At 41.8% G+C, this 27,234-nt stretch overlaps 1 protein-coding gene across 5 annotated transcripts in view; it reads right to left on the reverse strand.

Moving 5' to 3' along the window:
* Positions 1-23,934, reverse strand: part of MYT1 (myelin transcription factor 1) — a 105,508-nt gene extending 81,574 nt beyond the window's left edge. For 4 of the 5 annotated variants that reach the window (XM_077460377.1, XM_077460374.1, XM_077460373.1 and 1 more), the window contains exon 1: positions 23,839-23,934. In XM_077460377.1, the coding sequence (XP_077316503.1) occupies positions 23,839-23,863 (25 nt within the window). In that variant the 5' untranslated portion in view covers positions 23,864-23,934. Of the gene's footprint in view, positions 1-15,189; positions 15,870-23,838 lie in introns of those variants that run through there. The other variant, XM_077460375.1, reaches the window with a different exon arrangement.
* Between the last annotated feature and the right edge of the window lie 3,300 nt (positions 23,935-27,234).

Consider the following 27,234-nt stretch of genomic DNA (forward strand, 5'->3'; position numbering starts at 1 on the left):
GTAGTGCCCCGTGGCAACCAAAATATCCCCTAAGGCCTTACTCTTGTGAAGAGTTCTTAGATGCAGTGCCCCATAGCAACCAGAATTCTCAAGGCCTTATTCCTATAAAAAAAATACCTCTTCGTTACAGTGTCCCATAGCAACCAGAATCCCCCTCAAGGTCTTCCTCCCGTAAAGAGTTTTTAGATACCGTGCCCCATAGAAACCAGGATCCCGTTCAAGGCCTTACTTAGCAAATTATTCTTATTCTTAGATGCGGCTCCTCATGGCAACCAGACAGAATCAAACCCTTTTCAGACCAGGACAGTTCAGGTTCTGATTGATTGCTGCAGGCTATGGACATGTAATTAGCACCTGAAAACTCAAAATAAAGCCAATGCGTTTTCCATCCGATACTAAAAAAATAACAAGTATACTGTGGTCAACACACAAGATATCTAGACTAAGAATGCCTGAAGAAGAACTCTTCTTGTTGACCAAATCACCCAATTCGATTTTCTCTTTCATAGTTTAAGTGGGAATGGTTCTTCTTGGTTGTTAGAGGAGGTAAGAAATAAAAACTGCTGTCCCTTTTAGACCCTTTTGAGGTCTGAAAATATTATAAAGTGAGGTCATCACTGACATCACACTCTGGGTGGCCATTTTGTTTGCATAGCCAACTTTCATCAGCATGAACTGCATGTAAACCTTTATAAGGATAAACTGGTCTCATGATGGGCACATGGGGTTCAAGGTGCCTCGGAAAGATCACAAAAATTTTGCCAGGATGCCACTTAATCAGTGAATGCCGAGCCAGCTCACAGAATGGACGCCGAGGCAACTTAAGTGCCAGCCACACCTTCTGACAGAATGGATCATAAAGCATTTCAGTGAGCAAAATGGCTACCTCAAATCTGTGGAGGTCTAAAAAAAAAACAAATAAAAGTCACAAACTGACTGGACATATTGTATATTCAGGCAGTCAGCACTAGCCATGCTAATGACACTAAACCTGTTCTTAGTTAGGTAACCGTATTTGCACGCTGTTATTGCCCTGCCCTTACGGGATAAGCCTCGCAAGTGTCCAATTAATTTGCAAGCTAATAAAATGATTTCCATAGCAAAACATTGCAAGTGACGACATATTGTCCCCCCCCACCCCCAACATTGCCAAAGCCGGAAGCAGAAATCCAGGCAGGAAATAAGAGACAGCTGTGCAATCCGGACAAGCTGATTATAAAATGTAATAGAAATTGAGGAAAATGAACGTCCGGCTACCCAATAAATACCGGCTTTTAAGTAAATGAAAGGCACGCGCCTTCAGAGTTAGTGTTTATACTGGTTCAGGGGACTCAGCTACCCGCCGGCTGGCATCCATCTGGTACACCATGCTTCCCCGCTAACTAAACCTCTGTGTTTGCTGGTATCATCTAAACAGCCCGGGAAATATACAATCCGGCACCTTCCCTGGTTTCGGCGTTCTACCCACATTAGATGACAGTCTTTTGCGGGTAGAATGGACAATCAACTTGTTCATCCAGGACAAATTGTGAAATTTTAGTTACAGCCGTACATCTGGAAAATGTATTTTTTTCCATAGTGCAGGGGATAGTTCGCCATGTCCAAACACCTAAATATACAATTGAAATGGGGAATGTGTTACCTACTAAAGGATTTCTATATCTGTCCATCCAGTCCTGAGATTTACAAAGCACAGCCAATTTCGGTAATCTGATATTTTTCTATTGCAGATAAGCAAGACAGTTAGGTCACCTCCCCCACCCCCAGCCTGTGATTGGACAGCGTGTGAGCAGCAGAATACTGATGAGCCATTTCTTTCTTCTCTTCTGTTGCTATTTTCCATGTCAAAATATTTGCATTCAGCACTTAGTGTTACCCCTCCCTTTCCCAGTTTGAGATCTGCTGTATGGTGGATTAGAAGAGGCTCGTGTCAAGACACATTCAGTTGCTTTCACTACTTACATGCAATGATTTTAAACCGGCCTGCAGTTCAGCTTATAGATAGCCCAGTGGTTCTCAAGCAAGATGCCTCCAGATCCTGGGATGCCATCTAGGTTGCCTCGAGCATGGGACCCAGTTTTCCCTGGGCCAGTGTCAATTGCTATATAGCAGAAAGGCCAGCTCTCTGGTGGGGGGACTATGTGATTTGGGGGCTCTGTGATGATGGGGGCATGCTGATAAGATTAGGAGGCACTGATGTGATGGGGGGATTCTAATGTATAAGAGGGCCTCTGATGTGATGGGGGGGGGGACCTCTGATGTGATGGGGGGATTCTAATGTATAAGAGGGCCTCTGATGTGATGGGGGGGACCTCTGATGTGATGAGGCATTCTAATGTATAAGGGGACAGCTGATGTGATGGAGATCTTCTGACATGAAGGGTGACGTGAACACGAAGAGAAGACTTTAATGTGATGAAGGGGCCTCTGATGTGATGGAGGGGCTTGTGATATGATGGGAGGGCCTCTTATGTGATGGAGGTCTTCTGATGTGATGGGAGGACCTCTGATGTAATCGAGGGACCTCTGATGTGATAGAGGGACCTCTGATGTGATGGGGGGGACCTCTGATGTGATGAGGGATTCTAATGTATAAGGGGACAGCTGATGTGATGGAGGTCTTCTGACATGAAGTGGTGACGTAAACATGAAGAGAGGACTATAATGTGATGAAGGGGCCTCTGGTGTGATGGAGGGGCTTGTGATGTGATGGAGGGGCTTGTGATGTGATGGGAGGACCTCTTATGTGATGGAGGGGCTTCTGATGTGATGGGAGGACCTCTGATGTAAGTGAGGGACCTCTGATGTGATAGAGGGACCTCTGATGCGATGGGAGGACCTTGGATGTGATGGAGGGACCTCTGATGCGATGGGAGGACCTCGGATGTGATGGAGGGACCTCTGATGTGATGGGAGGACCTCGGATGTGATGGAGGGACCTCTGATGTGATGGAGGGACCTCTGATGTCATGGGGGATTCTCTGATGTGAAGGGTTGACGTGTACACGAAGAGAGGATTTCAATGTGATGGAGGGACCTCTGATATGATGAAGGGAACCTCTGATGTAATGTAGGAACCTCTGATGTAATGTAGGAACCTCTGATGTAATGTAGGAAGCTCTGATGTAATGGAGGAACCTCTGAAGTGATGAAAAGACCTCTGATGTGAAGGAGAGACCTCCGATGTGATGGAGAGACCTCTGATATGATGACCAGACTTGCTGGTTGGAAGCTGAAGAGTGGGAACCTTGAGTGGAGAGTGTGAACAAGTTTTGCTTTTGACTGCTGGTGATTGCTATGTTGCATTTTTAGGTTCTGTTTGGGGTTTTTCCTTGCAGCTTTTTTTACACCTTTTAAGCAAAATGTAACCTGATAACCAAACAATCGCAACATAGCATTGTTTTGATTGGGTCCAGTACTGCCGCTCCTGCATTTTGCCAATAATTGATTTTGTCCAAGTTCACTAGTGGGACGATCATTTGGTACCCCCCCCCCCCCCCCCTGCACACACTGCAGCGATAGAGGAAGGTTGCACCTTAACACAGCTGCAGTGTTTCCTGAATAGCATTTCTGCTATCGTCTTGCCCGGATTTTCTGTGGAATAGCGTAAGGCCTAGAAAGAAGGGTTAACTGCTGAAAATATGTAAAAAGCATGCATGCAGCGGTGGTGATTCTGCACACTCAGCTACCTCTAGTCACATGACTTCCAGCAATAATTCAACCGCTTCTGGTGCAATTTCACTCCTATCTAGTTACACTCAGGCGCGCGGCGTCCCCTCTCCCTCTTGAGTTGTTTTTTTTTTTTCTGCTTCTCATTTCCAAACTGGCATCAGTGTTAATAAAAGACTCAGCCTTGAAATGACAGAGAAAGGAAATTGATTTTTTTTTTTTCACTGCGTTCAAAAGATATTTTGCAAATTGCTGCACGCGCGAAACCTGCTGAAACGGTTGTAACTTCTTCAGTGCTGGAATACTGTACATCTCGAATAGAACCTAAAGAGGACCAGTTGCAGTTGTTTTCAAACGGGTGATCTATTTTATATCGATATGAACAATTTGCAGCTTGATTTACGACATATTAAAAAAAATGCCCCCCTCCCTTCTTTTTTTTTTTTTTTTTTTTTTTTTTTTTTTTGGGGCTTTTGTCTTAGGCTTTTAATAAATAAAACCACAGCCTGATTGTAAAATCCCCTCCCTCTTATTCTACATAGTTGATGATAAATCTAAAGCTGGCCACACACATTAGTCTGATTTAAGATTTAGTATGCAGTATGAAGGCCCACCTAAATAATCCATTCAGTTTCTATACACAGGTAACCAGTGGTTGGCAGGTGCTGGGGGGGGTGGGCAAACAAAACCCCCCACCCCCCAGGTCCGCACTCACCCCTCCAGGGTCACGGCGCCGCTCCTGCCACGTATTCTCCTCCCGACCAGCCGATTTCTTTAGATCCGCCTCCTGTCCTGATTAGCCAGGAGAAGAAGCTGGAATATTGATTCGCTAGTGCCACAAGAGGGTGGGTTCGGGGCGCAGAGCACTGTACCTTTTTTTACACCAATTAGAGCCTCAGGCTCTAATAATGTATTCGAAAAAAGAAAACTCATAGAAAGCTAGTGCCCCACATGTAAACTGGGGGGGGTGTGATGCGCAGACTAGGGGGGTGGTGCCCCTGCGCCCATTGTGGACTGGCCACCACTGCAGGTAACCTTATAATAAGGCTTGCCTGTAGGTACAGTAAATATCTCCTAAACACGCCATTTAGGAGATATTCATATTGGCTGTAGCTGATGATGTCACTGTTCAATGCTCTGCAATCAGGGCACACAGTGTGTGCCATGAATGAAGAGCGCCGCAATAATGGCATGTGCGGGAGTGACGTCATTGCGGCACGGCCATTCAAACAGTCAGGAGATGTAACAGAGAGCGGCAGCAGCAGTGACAGAGAGCGTTGCTGGAGGACGCCATTTTAAAAGTAATTCTGCCATAACGTGCCAGTTGGCAGTGCATATTAGCTTTTTATAGAACAACATTGCAGGGGGCAGATTTAGAAAAAAGTGGTCGACTTCACTACCTCTTCAAACGATTGTTACATCTGTGGCCCTACCAAAGGAGGTTATCCAATCTCACTTCTACATTTGTGCATGACTTTTAACAGGCTGATTAGATACCTTGTTCCGACTGCAGAGACCTATAGCTCTATGAATAGCAAAGCTGCTCCCTACTGACTGGATATCTCTGGCTCTGACTTAGTAGTGGCATGTTGGACCTCTGCAGAAAGACAAATGTTTCTACAAGAAGTGCAAGGATCATTCTCTGCAGCATGCCAATAGCGGACAGACTTTTCTACTCTAGAGAACAACTTCTAGCTTTCATTTTCAAAGTTTAAAGCAGGCCATAGACAAGTTGAAAAACGTGTCGAATCTCGCGGTTTTCGTGCTGCATTCAAAAGTACCTGATCCAACATGCTGTTTTTTTTTTTTTTTAGAAAATCTAAACAATTGATGGCACAATTGTATGAGTTATTTTAGTTTTTCGACAGACAGAACTTTTGTTTTTTGACTCGTTTATGGCCTGCTTAGCTGAACAAGGTGCAATGGCATCACTAGGGTTGGTGTCAGCAGGTGCGATAAAACATGGTGTCACCTCCCCTCCACCACCTATAGTCACCCCCCCAGTACAGACCCCACTCCACTAAGTATAGACCGCCCTCCACTAAGTATAGACCCTCCTCTATCAGTGCAGACCCCCTACAAAGTATAAACCCCCTCCATCAGTATAGACCACCCACCTTGGTACAGACCCCCCTCCCTCAGTATAGACCTCCCCCCTCAGTATAGACCCCCCTCCATTAGTACAGAACCCCCAGAAAACAAACCACTCCCTCCATTAGTACAGACCCCCCCATAACAAGCCACCCCCTCCATTAGTGAAGACCCCCCAGAACAAACCACCCCCCCTCCATTAGTACAGACCCCGCCCAGAACAAACCACCCCCTTCCATTAGTACAGACCCCGCCCAGAAGAAACCACCCACCTCCATTATTGCAGACTCTCTGGCCTCTCGGCCATGTGCACTGCGCTATTCACAGTACAAATCCTATAGTCCCGGCCTAGTCCATGGGTGCTCAACCCGTGGCCCTCCAGCTGTTGCCGAACTACAAGTCCCATGAAGCATTTTTAAGGCTGACAATTACAAGCATGACTCCCAAAGGCAGAGGCATGATGGTGCTTTTAATTCCTCAGCAGCTGGAGGGCCACAGGTTGGGCACCCATGCCCTAGTTCATCTCAGGAGTGAGCAAAAGGAGGTGGCTACATACCTACATACAGTGGGATCAAGGAGAAGAAACATAGCCACCATCTAACAGAAAGTCTCACAGCAGCAAAAAAGGAATTTTGGAGATTTGAAGGAGGGTGAGAGCAATTGAAGGTATACTTTCAAATTAAGAATACATACTTAAATCAATATTTTTTTTAGAAAACATAATTTAGTGTCACCTTAAGAACGTGCATTCGGTGGCCCAATCCTGCAAACAAGGCCACTATCTAAATCTAAAGCTGAATGTTCAGAGCTTGTGTTGTCTAAAGTGACGCTCCACTTCCTCACCAAAATACAAAATAATAGCAGATACTTCCCTTGTGCTCACACAATCTTCTTAGAAATATACCTTTCTGTGTAATGACCTCAGCCTTTTATCATTTTATGTCTGCCTCTATATCTATCATTTTCTACGACTCTACGCATTATGTGGATGGAACTTTACATAAAGCAGCCATTAGATTCCTCATTTATTGTGCCTCCTGTGCATGAATGCCATTTGCATCAGATTAGGTTGACTCTAGGAGCCATTTTAGGGGTTTCCATGCTTGCAAAGGTCACCAGTGAAATTAGAACAAAGTAGGTGGGACCAGAAGGATATGGGAAAGCAAAGAACCATCCAAAAGAAGAAGGCACAGAAAATCTGTACAGACATACTAAATGGATTGCAAGGGGCGATGGTACATATGTATTAATAAACAAAAAGTGGACTATCTTTCTGCTTTTGTTTGCATTTTGATAGTTATTCTGGCTTATGATTGCACCAGTTGTATAGTCCTTTAAATCAACTATGTTATTTCATCGAGGCCTCTGCCTTTCCTTCAAGCTAAGATCTGGGCTGTCCTTCTCTTCTCAAGGCCAGGCATCTCCTCTTCTTCCAGCTCCGGGTCTCCTCTCTCTCTCTCTTTCTCATCCTCTCTCTGGGGCTGTTTCTTGCATTTTATTGGTCCCTGATGAAGTCTCAGCTGTTTAATTCCCAGTAATTACGAAGGGCTTGAAAAGTCTGGTGAAAAGTCACCTGGTCCTACAGCCACCTCACGGCCCCCCGTAACCTCGCTTCGAGTCATGAGCCGTGCAAATCAGCTCTTGGCAAGTTCATTTGTAAAACAATGGCGAGCTGAGGCCTATAAAAAGCTTATGAATGTATGAGGCAACAAAGGGAGACGGAGACTGTCAGGCGTTCGTTCTTTACGCTAAGCATAATAGAGACACAAGTGGGGCTCCAAAGAAAGACACTTAACCCACAGCGGTACTTCGCAGATTCCGTGTACTCTGTTGTATATGAGTGATATGAACAAGCTGAACTAATTATTTCTTCATGCTGGGCTGAAATTCTTCCTGCTCCGATGTATCACTCATGGTTCCGCTTTATAGTAGACCGAGCAATCAGCGCCGAGCGAGATTGGGGGCACGTAGGTAATAATGATGTGTTTAATAAAGAAACTTGGTGGGTGACTTGCTAGGCGTGTTTCCCACAGAGATTCCACTATGATGCTATGATCTGCACATCAAAAATCCCTAAAAGTAATACACATCTAAACAACGTTTTAATTTTGTCTATTTGTCCTGTTCGTGGTCAAGGCTCAAGAGTTAGAACCTCTGTCAGGTTTGTGTTGCTCTTTCATGGTCTCATTAAGCAATCTCCTATCGCTTCTTGCCCTGGTGACACATGAAAGACACCAAGACAGCAATACAATTCAGAGGTTGGTTCTAACCACTCTTGAACTTTCCAGAAGTATAAAGAATTGGCCAAAGTTGGCCTTAGCATGGCCAAGGACAAAGTTGGTTTCTAGTAGATGTTGTGGTATTCCTACACCAGCTGGAAGTATAATAATGGCAAGAAGTGCTCAATTTTATTTAACGTTAACTCCTCCCACAAAATTAAGACTTCCTCTCTAAAGCCTGCAGAACACCAAGCTGCAACCTACAGCAGTCAGACTTTAGTTTTTAGCCTCTAGCCTGCACTGGGAAAATAAAAAACAATGGGGGTTATTTACTAAAAATGGAGAGTGCAAAATCTGGTGCAACTCTGCATAGAAGCCAGTCAGCTTCCAGGTTTTATTTTCTAATGCCGCGTACACATGACCGGACTTTTCGGCGGACTGGAATCCGTCGGACAATTCGATCATGTGTGGGCTCCAGCGGACTTTTTATTCCCAAAAGTCCGGCGGACCTAGAAATAAAACATGTTTCAAATCTTTCCGACGGACTCGAGTCCGGTCGAAAAATCCGGTCTTCTGTATGCTAGTCCGACGGACTAAAACCGACGCTAGGGCAGCTATTGGCTACTGGCTATGAACTTCCTTATTCTATGTCATCACGTTCAAATCCATCTGACTTTTGGAGTGATCGTGTGTGGCCAAGTCCGTTCGTTTGAAAGTCCGGCGGACCTCAGCTGCAAAGTCCGTCGGATTGTCCGCTGGACCAAGTCCGTCGAGAAGTCCGGTCGTGTGTATGCGGCATAAGTTTAACTGAACAAGCTGAAGTTAGAAGCCGATTGGCTACCATGCACAGTTGCACCAGATTCTGAGTGCACCGGTTTTAGTAAATCTACCCCTGGATTTATTTAGCTAGTTCACCTAATAGGAGGCAGCAGCCCTGTTTGGAAACACATGCGATTACGGGTGGAGATAAAGTTGGATCACATAAAACTCAGACAAAGCTAACAATAGTGGACTTTAGCACAGCCACAGCATTTCCTGGATATCAGGTTGCTGATGGCTTCTACTTGCCCTCCAGGATAGATCTACACACATGACTAATTTGCATAGCTGACTGTGGCTGCCATCTAAAGGGTATTTTACAGGCCTGGTGGGTAAAAATAATCTTGTTACTAAAGTTGATAATATAAAGGATATCATAAGGCAACTATAGTCAGCAGCTGGCTGCTGAGATAGCATCAGGATCCTAGGTTGGGCCCAGAGGCCGGGTGATCTCCTTCTGCATCCCGGGCCCCTGTAGACTCGGCCTTGCTTCTATGAGGACTGGAGAAGCTTTTGAACGATGCTAATGTACAATCAAATATTTGCTGTCAGTGCTATGAAAGAAGCGAGGACTTCTCTGACTGTGAATGCATCCGTACTTTCCCTGCCCTCGGGGGCCATTCAGCAGTTATTACAAGGCCCGCTACAGTGACAAAATGAATCCCGTGATGTGATTCATTGTACGCTAGTTCAGGCAGGTCTGCGGAATTAATGAGCACGATTACAAAGTGCTGTGGAATATACTGGCAATGTATAATGAACGTGTAAGAACGGTAATAGTTGTGGCTCATTTATTAACAGCGGTTAGATACAGTAACATATAGCAACTGGATCTACCAGCCAGTAATCCAGTTCTTAAGGGCAATACACGGATACTTGGATACGCAGCCATTCACTTACTAGAGTAAATAACATGCTTCACTTAGAACTGCCAGTGTCCACGTGATGCAATGCTGAATTCACTCAGGGAGCGGCCATTTTGAAAAATTATATGTAGTGCTCAGGCACCGCAGATTTACCAGCTGTGAACTGAGAGCGTTACTGGATATGGAATGGATCGCTTTGCACCCAGTCGTTGATAAATCCAAAGGAAATTGGACTACATGCAACTCATGTAGTTATCTTAAATTAAAGGGAAAATGCCCACACTGCTCTTACAGCCAATCGCATTCTTCCTTTTCTGATTCCTCCCCCTTCAAAAAATAAAATAAAAAATAGCTATTTTTTGATTGGTTACTTGCTTTGACCAATCTGTCTCCTTTTTTTTTCCTCTCTTCTGCTTCTGTGTTTCATTGTCTGCCGTAACGTGACCCTCCATTCTGCCAAGAATGGGGCTGAAGTGTTTATAGTATTTTAATGAGGTTTACAAAGCCTGGCAAGCCGCGCTTCAATGTTCCCAAGGGAGGGACTTTGATTGGCCGGGCAAAGTTAAAGGCTTAGCCTGGGGCACTGTACAAGGAGGTGGGCGGGTGGCAGGGACCTTTGCATTGCCGCAGGCTGAGGCCTAGATGAGCGGACTGGAATTTTTGTAATCCCGCACATGAAAGATAATGTAGGTTCCATTGTATCGTTGGTCACAGGCACAGGCAACCTATGGGTCCATTGAGGCCTTTGGAACTACAAGCCCCAGAATGGCATTACAAACTTGTGTCAGATTCCAGGAGCCTGGGGAATGATTTGCCTAAATAAGCCTGCTGTTGCCTAACCTTTTTGAGTTTTCTCTCGTTTTCAACTGAAATAAATGCCCACTGTATCATGGAGATTTTGGACATTGAAGATATTTATATATACTGCACATTCAGGAGCATTTGCAGAGTGAAGTTATATGTATCATGGAAGTTAACCAGCTAGCGCCTCTACCAACATTGCTCAGAGATCATGACTAATATTTGGCCTTACAACCTACCGGTAAGTCTTTAAATTCTAGAAGGAAACCAAAGGACCTAGAGCAGTGATGGTGAACCTTGGCACCCCAGATGTTTTGGAACTATATTTCCCATGATGCTCAGCTACACTGCAGAGTGCATGAGCATTATGGGAAATGTAGTTCCAAAACATCTGGGGTGCCAAGGTTCACCATCACTGCCCTAGAGGAAAACCCACATCATAGTAGGGGTGAACATACAAACTCAAGCAAGAAAAAATCCTTCAATCAATCCCTGAACACAGTGGGATTTATTTACACAAAATCAGTTGACTTCTGCATAGAAACCAATCAGATTCCAGGTTTTATTGCCAAAGCTTAATTAAAGGCTGGGGTTCGAAGCTGATTGGCTACCATGCACAGCTGCACCAGACTCCGAGTCCTCCAGTTTTAATAAATATCCTCCAGTGTAACTTCAACTGGATGTGGTCATTTTGCTTTTAAACCTTCTCAGATTTGAACCCTACCAGAATATTGTCTCCACTGCTAATCTTGGGGTTGATCTTCTGAAATTCAATCTCTATAGAGGCCAATATCTGTTGAATTGGCCTGAATCTGCTTCTATGAAAATGGAAGGCAATCTGAGTATGAGAGGGAGGAGGAAAAGCAAAGAATCCTAACGCGAGGCTGCAGTGTCCAGAAGTGCTGTGTAAAGGTTTACTTGGATCATATATAAGGCAGGAAAAATATCACTAAAGCCACTTTTTACATTAAAACAACAAAAAATGTCACCCTTACCTGCTCTGTGCAATGGTTTTGCACAGAGTAGCCCGATCTTCATCCCCCCCCCCCAGAGTGCCCCCATAGCCAGGCACTTGTTATGGGGGCACTCATGTGTGCTCGTTTCCAACCCCCACCCTGTGTAGCCTCACACACACACCAAAGGCTCCCTTGCTATTTCTGAGCCAATGAGGAGGGAGAAAGTCGGGAGAGCTATTACTCTTGTGCATGTCGCTGGATCGAGATTGGCCTCAGGTAAGTATGGATGGGGGGGCTGCTCCATGAATAGAATGCATGAAAGTAAAAACCTTCAGCCTTTAGAACCACTTTAAACTGGTCCTGGTTTGGCTTGTTGCAGGGTATTTTTTTGTAACACTCCAATTATCTGCTATGTCCACCCAACTCGTCACCTAACTACAGCTTGCAGTCTTCAGCCTTTCAAAAATAGTCCTTAAAAATAGTCCTTAAAGTGGAGCTCCACCCAAAAGTGGAAGTTCCGCTTATCTTCCTCCCCTTTGGTTCCAGATTTGGCACCTTTTTTTTTGGGTGGGAGGAGCGGGTACCCATTTGCCACATAGAGATCACCTAGAAGTTTAGCCCCCTCCTCCTCCCCCCACCACGGGGCCATTCTGAAAGCGCAGCGCGCTTCCCACATGCGCAGTAGAGAACCAGCTGTGAAGCTGTACGCCTTCACTGCCAGTTTCCCTTGGATTAGAAGCAATGACAGCGACAGCACCCGAGAGTCGATGGAAAAGTCGGCTGGGGTGCTTTCAATTTGGGATCCCCGAACAGGTAAGTGTCCTAATATTAGAAGTCAGCAGCTACAGTATTTGTAGCTGCTGACTTTTAATTTTTTTCTGAAGGAGGCTGGACCTCCTCTTTAAAGACTTTCTCACACCACTGAGGTCACTATCCCACCACCACCACCTAAAAAAATGTAAAACCAAAAACCAACACAACCACCACCAAAAAACAACAACACTAAGGTCGATCTACTATCTGCCCATAGCAACCAATCGCAAGAGGTAATTTTTCTAAGCATCACATACAGAAAGATTTAGGGGTTGATTTACTAAAGGCAAATAAACTGTGCACTCTGCAAGTGCAGTTGCTCCAGAGCTTAGGAAAATTAGGTAAAGCTTCACTTTGCAAAGAGTACCCAATCACGTGCAAGGAAAATTAAAAAAAAAATTTTTTTGCTTGCACTTGATTGGACAATGGAAGTCAGCAGAGCTTTTGCTCGTTTACTAAGCTCTGGAGCAAATGCACTTTGAAAAGCGCACAATCTATTTGCCTTTAGTGAATCCACCCTAATATCTTAATAGTTCAGAGTGAATACGATGAAGGAATTACACTTATTGGGGTTGATTTACTAAAGACAAATACACTGTGCACCTTGCAAAATGCAGTTGCACTCTGCAAGTGCAGTTGCTCCAGAGCTTAGTAAATAAGATGACAGATCACTTAGCAAAGAATACCCAATCACATTTAAGGAAAAAAAAAAAACATTTTTACTTGCACATGATTGGATGATGAAAGCCAACAGAGCTTCTGCTCATTTACTAAGCTCTGGAGCAACTGCACTTGTAGAGTACAACTGCACTTTGCAAAGTGCACAGTCTATTTGCCTTTAGTAAATCAACCCCATTGTGTCCATCCTCGTGTTCAAGGTTAATATGCAAATCGGTATATCATTCGTTTTTGCTAAAACAAGACAATAATGGATGAACGTAACCCACGTGTTCATTAATGCATGTTAAGAAGTTGATATACTTAATGAGGGGGGGGGGGGGAGGGGTGTGGTTAAGCCGGAACAGCAAGCCTGTGATCACTTTAGGTTTAAAAAAAAATAAAAAAATCACGTCACCCAAAAAAATATATATAAACACATTCCATCATCTAAAAAGTTCCACCTAAAACTATTAGATTCGAGGCAAGAGAAAAAGACAAAAGGGATCAACTAATTACACGTTGCACGTCATTAGTGAGTCATAAAAAATTTTTTTTTTAAAAACAAACTCAGCATAAAAGCTTTAAAAAACAAACCAAAAATGTATAAAAAATAAATAAAAATGTTTTTAAACCAAAAAAGTGTAATAAATCATATGTTCTTTAGACCAGCTAACAGTAAAGAGGAGACCGTAAATAGATAGTAACTAGATATAAAAGGTCATAGCGATATCTAAACACGCTAATATGCAAAAAAATAAATAAAATTAAAAAAATAAAATAAGGTTTGTAATGCAAAGGCAGCAGTGAAGAACAATGCATGGAGCCCAGCAGGCTGATGTAGTGTTTGTATTGAAGTTAATAGTACATAGTAGGGCAGGGGATGAGTCAGTTGTGTTCTTTTACACACACACACACACACGAGCGAGCGATGGCCTTGTTGGTTGTAGTGCTCGCCTCTTGTATAGCACAATAATCACAAGGTACAAAGCATTGTTGGGCAAAGGGAGGCTGCTGACAGCTTTGGTTTCTATGACAGCATAAAAGGCTCACAGCAAAACCTAGGATTCCTGGAATCCTAGTCCTTTGTTTGCCATTAATTAAAGTGACCATATGGAGCAAGCTGATAATGGTAGCAGATGATCCAGAGGAAAGAGACAGACAGAGAGAGAAAAGGAAAGAAAAAAAAAATGAATTTGTAGTAGGAAGAACTGGTATGAAAAGGCTTTTTTTCGGAGTCCGGATAGCTTTAAACATGGGAGGCTTGACAATGAATGCTTGATAAAGGTAGCAAACGCCAATCACAGAATAGGGCTTGCGCATGGGGGAAGCCTAAACGGGCAAATACTACTTCACGCCAATAAAAACAAACATAAAAAAATAAAATAAAACAACAATAATACTAAGAAGAAAGGTAATTCATTTTAATAAGAAAGAATTTTATAAAGCGATCATAAACGCCTCAATTATTCCGATATCGCTATCGGTCAATCTTAACAACATATTAACAAAACATTACAATAAAATGTTTCATTTGGTAAGAAAATAATTGATACATTGTCAACTTAAGGAAAAAAACAAAAACAAAAAACATAACTCTACAACATCAACCACAACGCAGCAAAAGTTCCCAAGAAAGTCTATCGACACTTGATTTCCGTCTTAACAGGATGATTAAAACCAGCACAAGAATAAGCTTAAAAGGGCATTAAAATTAATAAAGCAAAATGAAAAAAATAAATAAAAATGAAGATTTTAATGGCTTGAACGTTTTTTTTTTTTCTAATACCCCGTACCAAAAAAATAAAATAAAAAAAAATCTTTTGGTTAGAAAACGGGTTCCTCTCGTGGAGGTGACGTGTTGTTTTGTCAGCGAATTTCCTTTGCTATGAAATTGCCATTTTGCTATGACGAGGATAGTGGCCTGAAGGTTATGAAAATATATAGCAGGCAATGGGGGGGGGGGGTGGGAGGTGCCTACGGAAATCACTCTTTATATTTATGGTCATGCAAACATCTCCGAACTAGTTCTAGCAGGATTTTCTTTTCTACAGTCCAGGCCTACACACAGAATATCTGCCCCTAGAACTGATCCAGAGTTTGGTCTTAAGGGGTGCATGATAGAACCCCCCCCCCCTCCTCCCTCCCCCACAAAGGAATCACAGCCCTGTACACAAAGATATGACTTGACATAGTCCTGAGTGACCATGCAAGGTCTCCAACGAAAGAGAACTGTCCAAGGTGCTGAACTGGCTGTTTTCATTGTCCCCCCCACAGCACAAACACAATGTGACTTACCTTCTTGTTACAATGACATCAAAGGGGAGTAGTCACAGGATGTGCATGCTTAGGAGGCTGTGATGGAGAGTAGTCCTTAGTAAGCTGTTTGTGGGTCCCAGTTAAAGCTTTCTTCCCCTTCCAGCGAGCAATGGTGATGACTTGGACCTCATTCCCTTGATGGACGATCTCAATAGGAGACCAAGCTTCCACCAAGAGTAGGGGGTGTGTGTGTGGGGGTGGGGGGGGAGTGGGGGTCCTCCGTAACTCCAAGCCTTGCAATGTATCTGTTTACTCTTCGAGGTGAAAGAAATTTACAGTACAGCACCAAAAAAGATGGAGCAGCTCATTTCCTCCAGGGGAGCCAGTGGGCAGGCCCAACTCACTACAACAACCTATGATTGCCTTCGCTCCAGCCAACAGAAGGTGCCTAGCTCAACCAAACTGTTTAATCATTAATATGCAAGAACGTTGGAGCTTCTTCAGCGGGGAGGGGGCTGTGAACGGCTGCAACTGTCATCCCAGGCCTCCCTGCACGTTGACAGCTTTTGGTAGAGTCCAATAATTTCCAACAGAAACACCCAGCGGATGATCTACGCTTGTGTGTGTGTGTGTGCAGGGCTAAGGGAAAGTTCCACTTCAGATTCATCTACGGGGTGACCTTTTTCCCTGGTAAGGAAGAGGCAAGTTGGCATTGGACCTCCATGATGCCGAGCAAGCTCTCTCTGTAAGCCTCTTAAAGTGCTCGCTACACAGTAAACAACTACACATGTCACCAGCGGCGAAAAAATGGAGCACTTAACTCCTTCCTGCCCTTGCTTGTGCAAGCAGCTCTAATCTAAAGATAGCTAACTAAGCCTGACTAAGCAAAGGCTGGAGATTGCTTAAACAGCAATAAGGTACATCAAACCATTAGATGAAAATGATTGAATTAAATAAATAAAAATTCTATGAAAATTTTTCTGTATTTGCAGAATATAGTCTTCGTTTTTTTTTTTTTTTAGGAATTTTACTACTTATTTTTTATTTATGGTGGAGAATGCGGGCAACAATTTTACTACTTATTTTTTATTTATGGTGGAGAATGCGGGCAACAATTTTACTACTTATTTTTAGACTTTTTTATTATTTCAACTGTTGTGCAAGTTTGTAAATGTGTGCAAAGGGTTGCTAAGTTCTAAGTAAAAAAAATAACATAAAAATCAAGAAGCAAAGGATGAAGCATATCAAATGCACAAAGAATCTTGTTTTGCAGCAATCAATAATTGCTTTTGATATTAAGCAAACGTCATTGGTGTTCACCTTCGACTTTGTACTATTAAGGTCACAGGAACAATAACAGCTTCTGCTAAACACTGCAATGATTGTGTCACACAATAACACATATCGAATGTTGGGTTTTATTCCTGCTACTATAAATTTCTTATATAGAAGCAGAACATCCTTTGGAGAACACACAACACAATTATTATTAGAGAAGACAGATCGGCAGGTGCAACCTACTAAAAAAAACGACATCACATTGTTTGATCAACATTTATAGAGATATGCAATACCACACTTACACAAAGACGTAGTTATTATATATCCTGCTTCCATTGTTACTGAGCACCGATGTGTAAAAAGAAGAATAATGCTCCCCCATAACAATCAGCACAGAAATGACGTCAATCAAGCAACTTATGAGCTTTAAGAATGTTATTAACTTGTCTATTTGCTGAGAATCTCATCTGTTTATGAATTGGGGATCTCAACAAACTTGTAATACTCGGTAAGTACGCTCAATGGGGGTTATTTACTAAAGCTGGAGAATGCTAAATCTGGTTGAAACCAATCAGCTTCCATGTTTTATTGTCAAAGCTTAATTGAACAAGCTGAAGTTAGAAGCTGATTGGTTCCTATGCACAGCTGCACCAGATTTTGCACTCTCCAGTTTTAGAAAATCAACCCCCAATGTTTATTCATTGTTCAAGAACAAAAGACAGGTATGAGATATAAGCAAACTCATGCATCCTTTCAACAGAGAATACTGTCAACAATGATAAATGAAACACCAAAAATTCATTGGAGACTTGACACAAGAATACAAGTTGGTAACAAATAACAAGGTGGGCATACTATATTATATTTAAAGAATATAAAGTGTGAAAAAAAAAAAAAAAAAGAAGGTTCTACAGTGTGGTTTGTAGTATGGATAGGCTGGGTAGTATATTGCTATTTAGCCTGTAAAGATTTCCGTTTGATCCTAGTGGAGAATAATCAGCACCAACCGGCTGTGGACAGCTCCTCAATGACAATAAACTATGAAGCCTCCACACTCCGCTCAGGGCTCCCTACACAGCCAACATCAATAATATCATAAAAGATGTGCATGGAGATCTATTCAGGCTTTCCATGGCATAATACAAGGTCATTGTAATATTATACTACACATAAGGGTCATCGGAAAGGACTCCAGAAAATAAAGACATCAGTAGAAGGGTGAGAAGATGCCCAGCTAACTTTGTTGGGGGGAAGTAGAGAGGATACAATTGTATAAGATATGGAAGTACACTACATGTTTTTTTTTTTTAGTTTCTGAAAGTCAAAGAGGGGAAGTTTTCAAATATTTTAAAGTTTTATATATACACATGTACCCCATACACATACTTTATCTCTCTCGCCACTTTCTTTCTCTTCCTCTATATTTCCATCTCTCTCCATCTATTTCTTTCTCTCCCCTTTTCTTTGTGTTTTTCTCTCTCTCTCCTGACTTCTTTCTCTTTCTCCCTATTTCTTTCTCTATATTTCCCATCTCTCTTTTTCATTCTCTCTCCCTCTTTTTCTATGCATTTATTCCTTTCTCTCTCTCTCCATTTCTATCTCTTTCTTTCCCCTTATTTCTTCCTTTCGCACAATCTCTCTCTCTCTCCTCCCTTCCTTTCTTTATCTATTTATCTCTTTCTCTTTCTCTCTGTTTCTAACTCTTTCTCCCTTTATTCCTTCTTCTATTTCTCTCTCTCCTTCCTTTATCTTTTTTTTTCACCCACCCTCTTGCTCTTTCTTTTTTTCTTTCCTTCTCTCTCTTTCTTCCTCTCTGTGTTCCCACTGCTCCCCTCCCCTTTTTCTTTCTTTCTTACTTGCTTTCTGTCTTTCTAGATTTATTTTTCTCTCCCTCTCTCTCTTCCTCTCTTGTCTGCCCCCTCCTTTTCTTTCTTTCTTTCTTTCTTTCTCTCTCGCTCTCTCTCTTTGTCTTTCCACTGCCCCCCCCCCCATTTTATTTATTTGTTTCTTTCTTTTTTCTTTCTTTCTTTTTCTCTCCATCTCTCTTTTTCTCTCTGTCTTTCTACTGCTCCCCCTCATGTTTTTCTTTCTTTCTCTTTCTTAAATGTTTTTCTTTCTTCTTCTTTCTTTCTTTCTTTCTCTCTCTCTCTTTCTTTCTTTATTTTTCTCTTCATCTCTCTTTTCCTCTCCGTCTTTCTACTTCCCCCCCCCTCATTTTTGTCTTTCTTTCTTTCTTTCTTTCTCGCTTTCTTTCTCTCTCTCTCTCTTTTCTCTTTTTCTTCCTCTTTGTCTTTCCACTGCTCCCATCCTCTTTTTCTTTCTTTCTGTCTCTATATATTTATTTTTATCTCCCTCTCTCTTTTTCTCTCTGTCTTTCCACTGCTCCCCCCTCATTTTCTTTCTTTCTTTCTTTCTTTCTTTCTTTCTTTCTTTCTTTCTTTCTTCTTCTTTCTTTCTTTCTCTCTCTCTCTCTTTTCTCTTTTTCTTCCTCTCTGTCTTTCCACTTCTCCCCCTCCCCCTCATTCACCCCTTTTTCAATTATCAGAGCCACACCACTTAAAATGCAAAAGTAAGAAACTGATTTGGGTATAGATTAAAAAAATATATATATATTTTAAAGTTAAGATGTCTCCAAACTTTCTTTTTCATATCTCATGCATACTGCATTCTCTAAATTAGAGGACATCAGGGAACACATAACAGAGGAGCAGAGACTGTTGACTTTTGTGTCTCGCACATGATTCCCCTTATTCACCAACATTCACTTTTCTAGGTGAATTCCTTTTTCTCTCTTTATGCACACAGAATGGTGCTGCTTAAACTTTACAGGTCGGAGCACTTTGGACCAAACTCATATTGTGCAGAAAAAAAGAGCAAGACAAAATGAGGAGGGTTGGATCTATTTGCTTGCATGCTGGCAAATTTTTACTGGCGATATTCTGAACTTGGAAGTGATAACTTCGCCATACTTCTATAAGCACTTTTTGTGTTTTTTTTTGTTTTGTATGTGTACAAAATTGGGCAGGTCTCTCATTCAGGGACTAAGCAGATAGCTGTATGAACGGCTGAATGGACTAATTTTGCCCATGCGCAAAAATCTTTTTTTTTTTTATATACTACGGTTTGTGTGCAATTGATGATAAATCGCTGTCTGGCATATAGGTATGTCCTAAAAAGTTTAGTGACCAACCGATCGCTGCTTAGACCATTGTTTCCGCCCTTGTCTGGGCCCCTTTAATTCTGCAAGCGAGACCCGACCGATTGTAAATAAGCCCCCCTCTTATTGAAAACACGGAGACAGTCATTCTTAGTGGACTCGCTAACTCGGGACCTCAATGGGAAGAAAAGCAAGTTGTGCCTGCACTTAGCCTAATTGGCAAAAAGTCTCCTCAGCTAGCAGCTGGGGAAAGATTTGCCTTTCTCTATTCCCTCCTATGCAGATGGGCACCCTTAATACTACAGACTACAATTAATGCCGTTGTATTTGATGAATTTAAATGGCCCTGCATTAATATTGTATATGGAACAGCTGAAGGGCTGGGCATATCGGCAAGAAGAGACCCCTGGCAGATGGAAGAGAAAAAAAAAAGTTTTAATAAGCCCTGGAGCTAACATTGTCATAAAGCCCCCCTCCCCCGCCTTATATCCCACCCCTCAGGACATGCAATTGCCTTTGTCTGCAAAAGAAAGTACAAGTCTAAACTTTTCTCTCACTATCAATGGGATGACAGATTTACATTCAACTTTTTTTCTTTTTTTTTAAGCAAATTCTATGACTCGGTTTGTGGGTCACGTTAAAACCTAACCGAAATTCGGCCGCACTGTGCTGATCTTTAGATAAACTTCTGAAATGTTTTATTAAATAAAAACACAACTACTGTGTCTATTAAACATATTTATCTGTTCTTCTTAAAATTTTCAAACTTTGCAACTTTCAAGACTACAAGAACACTTAGACATCGACATCAAAGAGCTGAGCTTTCTACTTCTACCCGTAAATGAGAATGAATGTTTGTACATGGACCATTTCTGATGGAAGTCTTGCTGTCTATATTTACTAAGAGATTGACGGATAATAGTTGAACAATTCAGTAGGGACTTGAACAACATGAGGTTTATCCACAGCACTCAATGGTTCCCCAAACCTTGCACACTTGATATGGTACAATAGACTATGGCTTTCCAGTGTAGGCAATGATTTGGGGTACAATAGACTATGGCTTTCCAGTGTAGGCAATGATTTGGGGTACAATAGACTATGGCTTTCCAGTGTAGGCAATGATTTGGGGTACAATAGACTATGGCTTTCCAGTGTAGGCAATGATTTGGGGTACGATAGACTATGGCTTTCCATTGTAGGAGATGATTTGGAGTATGATAGACTATGGCTTTCCAGTGTAGGCAATGATTTAGGGTACAATAAACTATGGGTTTCCAGTGTAGGAGATGATTTGGGGTACAATGAACTATGTTTTCCAGTGTAGGCAATGATTTGGTGTACAATGGACTATGGCTTTCCAGTGTAGGCAATGATTTGGGGTACAATAAACTATATGTTTCCAGTGTAGGAGATGATTTGGGGTACAATAGACTATGGCTTTCCAGTGTAGGAGATGATTTGGGGTAATATGAACTGTGGCTGTCCAGTGTAGGCAACTATTTTGGGTACAATGGACTATGGAGTGTAGGCAATGATTTTGGGTACAATAAACTATGGCTTTCCAGTGTAGGAGATGATTTGGGGTACAATTGACTATGGCTTTCCAGTGTAGGAGATGATTTGGGGTACAATTGACTATGGCTTTCCAGTGTAGGCAATGATTTGGGGTACAATAGACTATGGCTTTCCAGTGTAGGAGATGATTTGGGGTACAATTGACTATGGTTTCCAGCGAAGGCAATGATTTGGGGTAAAATAAACTATGGCTTTCCAGTGTAGGCAATGATTTGGGGTACAATAGACTATGGCTTTCCAGTGTAGGAGATGATTTGGGGTACAATTGACTATGGCTTTCCAGTGTAGACAATGATTTGGGGTACAATTGACTATGGTTTCCAGCGTAGGCAATGATTTGGGGTAAAATAAACTATGGCTTTCCAGTGTAGGCAATGATATGGGGTACAATAGACTATGGCTTTCCAGTGTAGGAGATGATATGGGGTACAATGAACTATTACTCTTTACTGTAGGCAATCATTTGGGGTACAATGATCTATTTTATCGGAACCCACCAAACATCAATCAATCCATTCCAAGTATGAGTACCCTGACTATACATTATGCAATGTAATCTGATTGTAGGAGAGTTAATGATTATTGGGATAAGGAACGAGTGACCTGAAGAACACGTGTGGGGAAAAACTTCATGGAGTTGGCTGCAGAGATTTTTAGAGGTTAGTAAAAAAATCTCTGCACATAAAATAAAAGTGACTGGCTGAAGGGTTTTTAGAGCTGGTCTTGGAACTTGCGGTCCAGTGACCTTAGCATGCAGGCAAGGGCGTCAGATCTTTAACAGCATGCAACAAACATTCCAATCGTGCAATGTTGACCTAGGATGAAAACTGTTACGACTTCTTCTGGATCTAGACTATTGGAATAAGTCTGGTTTTTTTTGTTACAGTATTTATTGCTAAAGGATCTGACTGCAAAAAAAAAAAAAGCAATCAACAAATCGGGAGAGGCTGCAGGAACCTAAGGGGGGCAAATTTACTAGAATGGGAGAGAGCAAAATCTGGTGCAGCTCAGCTCAGCTTCGAGGTTTTATTGTCAAAGCTTCATGGAACAAGCTGACGTTAGAAGCTGATTGGCTACCATGCACAGCTACACCAGATTTTTGCACTCTCCAGTTTTAGTAAATCAACCCCCAATGTTTATTAAATTATTCAAGAACAAAAAACAGTGTAAATCACCATAGTAAATCTCCCCCCCCCCCCAATATGTAGAGTCTGGAGGAAAGAAAGGGGAAGGGGAGACCAGACTTAAAACTTTAAATACTCAAAGGGGGTAAATAAGGTTCAGGGGGGCAGTATTTTGATGTGAAGCTAAGAACATGGGGGGCACGACCACAAGTTAGCAGGAGAAAAGTTCAAGACGAATCTTAGAAAGTAGTTAATACTTGGAAGAGACTTCCAGCCGAGAGTCAGGCTTCAAATACGCTTGCTACAAACAAAGATCTATACTCAAAGTTACAAAATATAAATAAAAATAAATAAAAATTGGGCAAACTCGGTGGACCACTTTGGTTATTTTTCCGCTATGGCTTTTTTTTTTTTTACGTTTCTATGTAACAATACATTTTATTTGCCACATATTGCATAGCCCAAAACCTACTCCGCTAACTCAGAGCAAGATAATCCCTTCAGTAAGACTTTAGACAATAGTGAGCAGATGTACTCACCCCTCCTCCTTTAGATTGTTAGCTCCCATGAGCAGAGCAGAGCCCTCCCAACCCTCTTGTATTGGAACTGCACTTTCTCCCTTTATATTATTGTTTTATATTGAAATATTTTGTATTATAAAATGCTAAGTGACTTATTGGCGCTTTATAAATCCTGTATCAAAATAACATAATATGATTTCATTTTTTATTTACTTTTTTTTTATTATTTACTTTATATAAAGTCATTTAATTAAAGAGATATGTCTAAGGCTGGATTCACACCTATGCAGTTTTACTGCTTTTTTTTTTTTTTTTTTTTTGCATTTTGCAGATTTGCAGTATAGTCCATTCAATATGGTTTCCTATGGAGTGCAAATCTGCAAAATGCAAAAAGCACTAAAAATGCCATAGGTGTGAATCCAGCCTAAAAACCTTAGCTTTAGGTTAGTTATCTGATGTATTAAACAACGAGGAATGCTTGAGAACCCGAACTCTACCACAATAAAAGTCTTTTAGTAAACTGCTAACTCAAACAAGTCAATGCTTGTTCTTGGGCAGCTGATATTAGCAGGTGTTTTTCTTTTGTTGTAATAAAAATGGACGAGGAAACGGAAAAAAAGAAAAAAATTCCATGCAACATCGATATTTGCAAGTAAATCAACTAAAATGTTATTGGACATAACCGATAAATTTTTTATTTTATTTTTACAAACCTCAAAAAGCGTTCTTTATTGCTTTTATTGCAAAATCCTTCTACCAAATATATGGTACAGAAAAAAACGGGGGTTGATTTCTTTACTACGCGTGCCATGGTTGCCCACAAAAAAGTTTACAATTGCGACAAAGGGAAAAAAAAACTTTTTTTTTTTTTGCAACCTAAAGACGATTCCCAAGTTCCATCCAAAATAAAACAAAACTTAACAGGATGCATACAATAACTGATCAAAGTTACACTAAAGTCACATAGAGATGTAGTAGGTAAAAAAACAAAAAAAGTTTGCAAAAAAAAAAAAAAAAGTTTACTGACCTAGAAAAGTTTCACACAACGTCATGTTGGCTGCTTGTCTGTCTCACCATCCACTTTAGAAACTGTTCGCTAAGTTGTTACTTCATTCCTGAAAACTTGCAAGTAAAGTACCAAAAAAAAGCTTATGTGGACAAGAGGACGGGTCCAGCCCAATCACAGCGGGCCCTGGGATAATTACACAACAATGGCATGGACGGGCAGCCAATCCAACCCTTGTAAGCACAAACAATTGCTATAGAGCAGAAGGACAATGACAAGCTGCTGACTCCCCCCCCCCCCCCACCCTTTCTGAAGACTATACACAAAGTCCGTGCAGCAACTTAGCAGCCCTGTAGGCTTAGAGCTCAGCCTACTGTACTGCATACTTCATAGGAAAACCTGTGCTTGCCTTTTCACGGCAAAGTGGACAAAAAGGGCTGGACCCGTGAAGTTCTCTTACTAGTATTGCTATCCTATCTTAACCATTTGAGCTCCGAAAGATTTACCCCCCCCCCCCCCCCCATTCATGGCCAGGCCATTTTTTTTCGTTTGCGATATGGCGCTGCATTATTTTAACTGACAATTGTGCAGTTGTGCGACGTTGTACACAAATACAATTTGTGATCTTTTCCCCCCCCCACAAATAGAGCTTTCTTTTGGTGGTATTTGATCACCTCTGCGGTTTTCATTTTTTGCACTATAAACAAAAAAAAAAGAGCGACAAGTTGGAAAAAAAAAAAAACTAAAACAATGGGGGTTATTTACTAAAGGCAAATCCACTTGAAGTGCGGTGGACTTGATGGACTTGTTTCTTTTTTCGACCTCATCTACTATGTAACTAATCCATCTAAATCCATTTTGCACTGAAAGTGCACTTGGAAGAGCAGTCGCTGTAGATCCGAGGGGGACATGCAAGGAAAATAAAAAACAGCATTGCACAGGATTGGATGATAAAAATCAGCAGGTCTTCCCCTCGGTCTGTTTCTTACTTTCTGCCATAAAACATATCCAATAAAAAAAAAAAATTTAAAATCTGATTTCTTCATCAATTTAGGCCAAAATGTGTTCCGCTACATATTTTTGGTAAAAAATAATAGTTCTCTGGGGGGATCCAGGATGGAAAAGGGACCTGGGGGTCCTAGTAGATGATAGGCTCAGCAATGCCAAGCTGCTGCTAACAAAACAAACAGAATATTGGCATTAAAAAAGGGGATCAACTCCAGAGATAAAACGATAATTCTCCGGCTCTACAAGACTCTGGTCCGGCCGCACCTGGAGTATACTGTCCAGTTCTGGGCACCAGTCCTCAGGAAGGATGTACTGGAAATGGAGCGAGTACAAAGAAGGGCAACAAAGCTAATAAAGGGTCTGGAGGATATTAGATATGAGGAAAGGTTGGGAGCTCTGAACTTATTCTCTCTGGAGAAGAGACGATTGAGAGGGGATATGATTTCAATATATAAAATACTGTACTGGTGACCCCACAATAGGGAGAAAACTTTTTCGCAGAAGAGAGTTTAACAAAACTCGTGTCCACTCATTAAAATTAGAAGAAAAGAGGTTTAACCTTAAACTACTTAGAGGGTTCTTTACTGTAAGAGCGGCAAGGATGTGGAATTCCCTTCCACAGGTGGTGGTCTCAGCGAGGAGCATCGATAGTTTCAAAAAAACGATTAGATAAGCACCTGAACGACCTCAACATACAGGGATATAAAATGTAATACTGACATATAATCACACACATAGGTTGGACTTGATGGACTTGTGTCTTTTTTCAACCTCACCTACTATGTGACTATGTGTAATATTGATTGGTTTGCACAAAAGTTATAGCATTTACAAACAGTGGGATTTTTTTAATGCCATTTTTTTTATTTTTTTATCTTTTACTAGTAACGGCGGCGATCAGCGACTTATAGCGGGACTGCAATATTGCAGCGGACAAATCAGACATAAAGTGACACTTGTTTGGGGACCAGTGACACCAATACAGTGATCAGTGTTAAAAAAAATGCACGGTCACTGTACAAATGACACTGGCAGAGAAGATTAACATCAGGGACGATGAAAGGGTTAAATGTGTTCCTAGGGAGCGCTTGCTAACTGTGTGAGCTGCAGAGCTGGAGGTGTGCCTCTGTGTGTCTGTAAATCCAGGAAGTGAACAGACAGCAGCTTCAGCTGCCCACAGTTAAAATGGATGCAGCCAGACTCAGTGGAGGGAGATATCCTGCAGCATATTTGGTAAGTACAGCATCGCAGTATATATCAAATAATATGCAAAGTGGTTGGAAGGAAGCTTCAGAATGGCAAAGATGTTTTTATTACAAATTATGTGAGCAGACTGCAGTTCCTTTTTAATATATTGCCGCTTACATGCCTTAGATGTGGTGGCTGTATTCATTTTCTTTCTTTTCCTTTCAAGCCAAGAACATTTTTTGCAACTATCTGTTGATCCTGCCAGAAATGCAGTGTCCTCGTCACTTTTTGTGAGCTGCACCAAATTATTTCTTCCTTCCTAGCTATCGTCTGTAAACTACCAACTGCTCTGCCCCGCCATGTAATGGAGATGAAGAGATACAATTCAGGAGAACCATGTCTCCCTCCATAGATACACCAGTGTTGCCAACCTTCCAAATTGAAATTTACTGACATGACACCCCAAAATTTACTGGCACAGACACTTTTTTTTAGGAAAGATGATCCAGACTTCGGTTGTTGCTCTTAAAAAATCTTAATTTTATTGAAAAGCCACAGTATAAACGCAGATAAAATCAATTGACGCGTTTCAGCCTAGAAGGCCTTAGTCATAGTGGTTATGACTAAGGCCTTTTAGGTTGAAACGCGTCAACTGATTTTATCTGCGTTTACACTGTGGCTTTTCAATAAAATGACAAATTTTTAAGAGCAACAACCGGAGTGTGGATCATCTTTCCTACATTACTCTACTCAGCCAGCGACTGTGGATCGAGCACCCGGGAGCTCTGCTATCTATGTTTTGTATGGGCAGGGGCACTGGTTTTTCTGTTTGTACAGCCAAATTTTTGCTGGCATTTCCAAAAGTTACAAAATTGCAGTTTTAGGTGCAAACATCAGTATTTAGGCTACAAACAAGTACAATATGCAATTAGCGATGTGACTCAAGGAAGATATTAAGGCAAAAACATATTATTATTTTTTGGATAAGGTAAGTAGCTCAGGGGCAGGAAACTAGAATGGGCGGCGCACACACATGAAAATGACTCTCACAGTGACACTGACCACTGTGTGCAGCACTGACACGGCACGTCCCCTCCCGAGTCACAGTGCCAGTCTCTCTTCATGCCAGGTGGTGCCGTCAGTCCACTCCAGTCCAAACAGCTCTGCCCAGATCCCTTGCACCATGACATCACACGGTCAGGCACCGCCTCCACCAGACTG

This window comes from Lithobates pipiens, unplaced genomic scaffold (genome assembly GCF_037356315.1).
Source record: "Lithobates pipiens isolate NorthernLeopardFrog02 unplaced genomic scaffold, aLitPip1_a1.2 Scaffold_28, whole genome shotgun sequence".
NCBI lineage: Eukaryota > Metazoa > Chordata > Amphibia > Anura > Ranidae > Lithobates > Lithobates pipiens.